The sequence below is a fragment of the Pinus tabuliformis genome, chromosome 3_2 (genome assembly GCF_031772625.1).
Source record: "Pinus tabuliformis cultivar Carrire ecotype Pingquan chromosome 3_2, CPIR1, whole genome shotgun sequence".
NCBI lineage: Eukaryota > Viridiplantae > Streptophyta > Pinopsida > Pinales > Pinaceae > Pinus > Pinus tabuliformis.
The window spans coordinates 751,764,134-751,770,123 of NC_142302.1; the positions used below are offsets into that span (position 1 = coordinate 751,764,134).

At 31.6% G+C, this 5,990-nt stretch overlaps 1 protein-coding gene across 1 annotated transcript; it reads left to right on the forward strand.

Moving 5' to 3' along the window:
* The first annotated feature begins 4,985 nt into the window (after positions 1-4,985).
* LOC149182778 (uncharacterized) lies at positions 4,986-5,515 on the forward strand. Its single transcript, XM_089414673.1, has 2 exons — positions 4,986-5,432; positions 5,498-5,515. The coding sequence occupies exons 1-2, from the start codon at positions 4,986-4,988 to the stop codon at positions 5,513-5,515; spliced, it is 465 nt and encodes a 154-aa protein (XP_089270799.1).
* Positions 5,516-5,990: the final 475 nt, after the last annotated feature.

The following is a 5,990-nucleotide window of genomic DNA, read 5'->3' on the forward strand; positions in this document are numbered from 1 at the left end:
ACCCTCTACTTTTTTTTTTTTTATATCTTACTGTGTATAATTTGTTGTTTCAATAGTTTTTTGACTCCCAAACAATGTCTACTCTAATGTTGTACATGTCCTATATCAAAATAAATTTCGAGGAAATTGCATATTCAAATAATGTATAATATTGATGGTTTTTGTTTCACAAAATATGAATATAGTTTAAAACTACATTTTCAAAATTATACTTAAACATATTACAACAAAATTATTCAAACTTTGATTCGTTTTTAGGTGTTTTGTTCAGACTTTGACCTATATATGCATCTATTGCTCATATGTTGGCTAATATATTATTCAAATGGTAATACTATAGAAGCTTAACCATCTTCACAATGTTTTTAAGTTAAGTGATCTTTAGAGATTGCGCCTATTTTCTAATTCCAGAGTTACTGGTACTTTTCCTATGAACATGAAATGGATACATGAAATAGATTCTAGGTAACAAAGATTGATCAATTCTTTGTTTACTTTACAAATGAGATAGATAAGTCATTAATGCAACGAAATTATACAAACTTTTTTTCTTTTCATTTTCACTCTCTAATATGTTAAGTCCAATGCTTTAAAATCAATGGCATATCATGTGCAGTTCATATCATAACATTTTCCTTTATGGATCTCATAATTCCAATGTTGTTCCAAGTAATCATTTTTACATTTCTTAGCATGCACATTGGCATATTAATTGACTCTACTATATAATTTATATAGGATTTGCATTTCGTTGTTGGGTATTCAACCATTCTATTTAGATCAAATATCAAATGTAAATGTCCAATTTAATTATAAAAAATATAACATGTATATGTTTTTTTATCTATCTTAAATAATAATTCTGATGATAAATATTAAAATATTGTTTCAAAATATACCAAACTACAACTTTATCTAATTTAACTATCATATATACTTACTTTTGCACCATTTTGAAACAATTGCTAGTATTAGTAGTGTATTGAGTTGTCATTATAATACCAAAAATATATCTAACAATCTATAAATTAATTTTATCAATAACTTATAATTTAATATCCAGCAACCCATAAACTATATAATTTAATATCCAACAACCCATATATACTATAACTTATCTAATTAAATTTTATACCAATACTAATGTCAATAAAACTCATAAAATGTTTGTGTCAATGGCATAGAGTTGGGGGGTCGCCAGTCAGTCACAACAAAATTGAAGGTACAGAAAGTCCTCTCCAATAACGCATCTCCAACCTACTAACGAGGAACTGAATGGTACTACTAGAAGTATTTAATATTATGTCGGAGGCACTAGCTTAATGCCGGGTAAAAACCTTTTAATATTAAATTTTTTATTATATTAATATAAAATTTAAGATGAGTTTTGTGTTAGTAATAAAATAAGTTTCAATTCAGTAATTCTTATTATAGTTGTATATGTTTTATTTTACCAAAAAAAAAATTTAAATATATTCAATCATGTTCATTTCTCATGTTATTAACGATGATTTAGTGCAATTATATATTTTTACTATTTATTTAATTTTAAAAATTTTATAAATCACGCTAAATTATTTTTAGAAAGTTTTCAATTAGCTGGGTAAAACTTATTAACTATAATGTATTTTGAAGAAGAACAATCAATCTTAGAGTTGTATTTAAGGAGGACTTTATAAATAATAATACAAGTTAAAGGCCACATTTAAATAAGAATTTGGGAAGATTATAATGTTTCAAACAATAATAATACGAAAGCATGGATTTTGAAGAAAGAAGAAGAGTAGAGTTTTATAAAAACTAAGATCTATCACCATATGCCAACGCTAAAGAAACTACATAAAACTCTCAAATTCAAACTAAAAACAAATATTTCACCTACATTAACAAGAAATGTCAATGAGTGTTTTATATAGAATACCAATGGCTCATGGTCATGGACATTAGTGTGAGTCTCAATCTTTAAACTTTAGGCTTCAATGTTAATGCTTTATGCTTAGGTATGTCCAATGTAGAATCACATGGCGTGTGGCTAAATACAAAGTCTATTAGTTTTTCTAACAAGTTCAAAGATTCACTATGGATAAGTCTATAGGTATCTTGAAGTCTCATTTTAGATTCTTGGTATTGTAGGTGTTGTATTACGCGATACTCTTATAAGTGTTGCATAATACGATACTCATTTTGGAGTCTCAGTGAACATAATCACTAATTTTTTTTAATTTTTCCAATTTTATTTTTTATATATATAAAATTAGTTAAATTAATGATTTGAAAAACTAAATAACTATAATAAGCAAAAATAATAATAATAAAATATATAGACCGTTCTTATTAAAAGAACAATAAGGCGAAGTTCTATATTATTAAGGGAATGGAAATTGGGAAAAAAATGAAGAAGACTTTTAGGCTGCGCCCTCATCGTAGATAGAGAGACAAGTTTTCACTTGTAAGTACTTTGATATTCCAAACTTTCATCTTCAGTTTTTCAATTTTTAATATATTTTATACCAAGAGAAAGATAGAATGCTTTTCTATAGACTTTTTCATCAATAAATAGATAATAACAGTTTACTAAATTGATAGGCCTTTGCTTGATAAATTGAGTACCTGTGAGCAGGGAGGTTTGGATTTTGTGCTCTTTTCTCTATGATTATTTTCATCTATCCTACATGAATAAGTTTTAGTTGTGGATAGCTCATCTTGTTACATCCGGTTGGCGTCCTCTACTCTGTAATAGTGTGGTTGTGAGTTCCATAGGTAATTTGGTTCCACCTTAGTTTTTAACTAAGTCATTAATTGTTTTAAGTTTTTATTATTATTATTATTTTTTTAAAACGTTGATGGTAAGAGCTGAATTTCAATTATAAATTTCAAGACACGTTATTACCCTCCCTACGCGGGTTCAACCCACGTGGGCTGCCATCTATTGACGCAGCTAATCATCGGACTATGTAAATATTGTTTCTGGGGTTAATATAATGCTTTTTCAAAGGGATTTACCCCCTCATTTTATTAAATATTTTAGAATGTAATAGACATAAATGCACGTAAAATAGTTTTAATTTTTCTAATATTAAAATATTTTTAAAATTTATAACAAAAATAAAAATAACCTACTACAAATGGAGTTGTCTTTAGTGTCATTTTTTGGAAGCTTTTAAGGTGGGTTTTTCTGGTGTAATTTTTCTAAAATCCGGCCGGAATTTATTGAAATCACAAGCTTGATGGGTAACTCTATGCAATCAAAATGCCCTAGGGATTTTCTAAGGTGTTGAATCCATATATACAATCAAAAAACTAGTTTAAATAATAGAAATCAAGATTTCACTTCAATTTTTTCACAAATTCCAACACCAAAAAGTTCAAAAAATTAAAAACAACTCCATTACAAACAAATAGACCAACACTCAATTAATTTAATCTAAAGTCACGATTTCTTTACCTCTTCTTTGGGCTTTTGATGGGGTGAAACAGTGACAAACAATCAGATGGTAAGGGCAAAAAGCAAAAACACTATTGTTTTTTATCTTATCCTTTAAATACAAATAAAATAATATTCAATAAAGAGGGTGTTTAATATTTATGGTAAATTAAAAAAAAATTATATATAACATGGTCTGCAGTGTTGTGCATCCACTACAATGCTGTGCAAAGCGATAACGAGGTAACATTGTGGCATTGAGTTTGACAGGTTTTTGCAGTTAATTGTGGGATGCTTTGAATTTATATGAATAGTAGGTTTCAGAAATATTTTATAGAATCTGATGGTCAGGAAAGGACTCAAATTCTTAGATATTCTCAAAATCTACCATCAATATCCTTAAATGTAATGCCACATCAAATCGATGAATCGATACAGGGAGATTGATGTCAGATGATTGAAGACCGTATGTTTGCATGATCTCACTTTATATTTCGTCCATGGAGTAATAATACATCAATCTTTATAATGATTAGCTTGAAAGAAAATTTTAATATTTTTAATGGTTTTGAATTTATAATAGTTGAAATAATTTCAAATTTTAAGATAAGTGAAAATTGATTGATTATGATTAGTTGATTATAATCTGGTTAAGAGTTGGTTTTTTTGGACGTAAAGAAATAAGTTAACGGTTCAAGATTTAGAGGCATTTGGCGAGAGTGAAATCTTTCCCTCTTACTAGCTAACTAGTGGTACTAGCGGTTTTTCTTTGAATAAGGGTAATGAGTCAGCGTTGCAGATAATAGCTAGAGATGATTGTCCTTACTGCTGATTTGACAACTAAATTATGATAGATTTTCCCCTATAAAAAAAATAATAATTAATTAACACTTAAATTTTAAAATAAATATAAATATAATTCGTTGATTAACACACATTTGGTAAATCAAAGATGTATAGATCCCTGATGTAGCCTGGTCTTGGGTAAGAATTAATAACACAATGCCAGGAATGTCTTTTTGAAAAAACTACATGACATATACGAGATATCTCTTTGAAGAACTACACGGATGCAATTTTAAATGGATTAGTGTAAACATTTCATGCTATTTATTTTTTTGGTGGTACTAATTTAAATGGATCATTGTATGTATTTTTATGAGATTTAAATAGAGGACGGGATTAGGTCACGAGGCGCTCTGCAACTCGACTTAGGGTTTCAGCCGATACTTGCTACGGCAGGCCCTCCTGATAGCGATCATCCTTTGTAGAACACAGAAGAGCATTAGGTTCCAATCCGTGGGTTTTGGCTGACGGAAATCATGAACCCCCCTCAGGGGGAAGGAGGGGCTTCTCCTCCAACAAACGAAAACCAGAAGAGCTGGATCGAGGACTCAGACAATGAAAAAGGGCACAATGACGGAAACGCTGCCAGCAGCCACATACTGAACAAGCACAGAAAGATAAGCCTAAAGTCAGCTCTTCCACATGCAAGCCAGTTGCCACGCATAGGCCAAAAGTAGAGTTACCCAGCCATCGCATCAATGCCAGAATACAGTATATGAGAGATCATGCCCTCATTGGCAAATTCATTGGAATATGGCCAAATGAGAAAGCGTTGAGAGCCTGGATTAATGTCAAATGGCATCCAAAAGGACACATAACCTTGCATCTAGGGCCTAAAGGGTTTTTTACTGCAGTCTTCAACTGCCTGGAAGACAGAAACAGAGTTTTAGATGGAGGAACTTACTTCTTTAACTCTGCGGGACTGTTTCTCAAAGAATGGATCGAACGTTTTAATCTAGATAAGGAAGACCTAAGTTGTGCACCGGTGTGGATCAGGCTGTATTCTCTACCATTGGAATACTGGGAAGAGGAATCTCTCAAGGCGATTGGTAATGTTCTGGGCGAGTTTGTCAAGGTAGCAGAGGAAACAAAGACGCATAGATACACCTCATATGCCCGGATCTGTGTCTACATGGACCTTAAACAAGCTCTGCCTGATACGGTAAGTCTTTTTCATGAAGATGTTGAATGGATACAGTTGATTGATTATGAGCATGTACCCTTTAGGTGCAGGAAATGTCATGATTTAGGACACCTCTATAGAGACTGCCCGCTGAATAGTAAGCCCTCATTTCAAATGGACCCAGAAAATCCAACGCCGGATGGTTTCACTAAAGTGCTGAATCGCAGAAGAGGAAATAAAAAAACAGCAGTCTCTACAAAGATTCCTCCGGCTGACCAATCAAAACCCTCGACAAGCAATAGCTTTGCAGCCTTAGCCAGTGAAGACATGCAGGATCCAGATAACACACCTTCCAATGAAAAAGAAACCAGTCAGGAAAAGATTGAAGGATCTCAATCGAAAACAGGGGAAAAGGTAGCAGAACAATCAGATAATCATCTTAAAACTGCTTCAAAAACCTGGAGCTTCCTTGGAATGGATATAGATGGTACCAATCCCAATATAGAAGATGAGAAGGAAAGCGATGGAAACTTTCAAGAACCTCAGATCATGGAGGAGGACACGGAATCTATAGATATTGGCGAGCTGGATATTCTA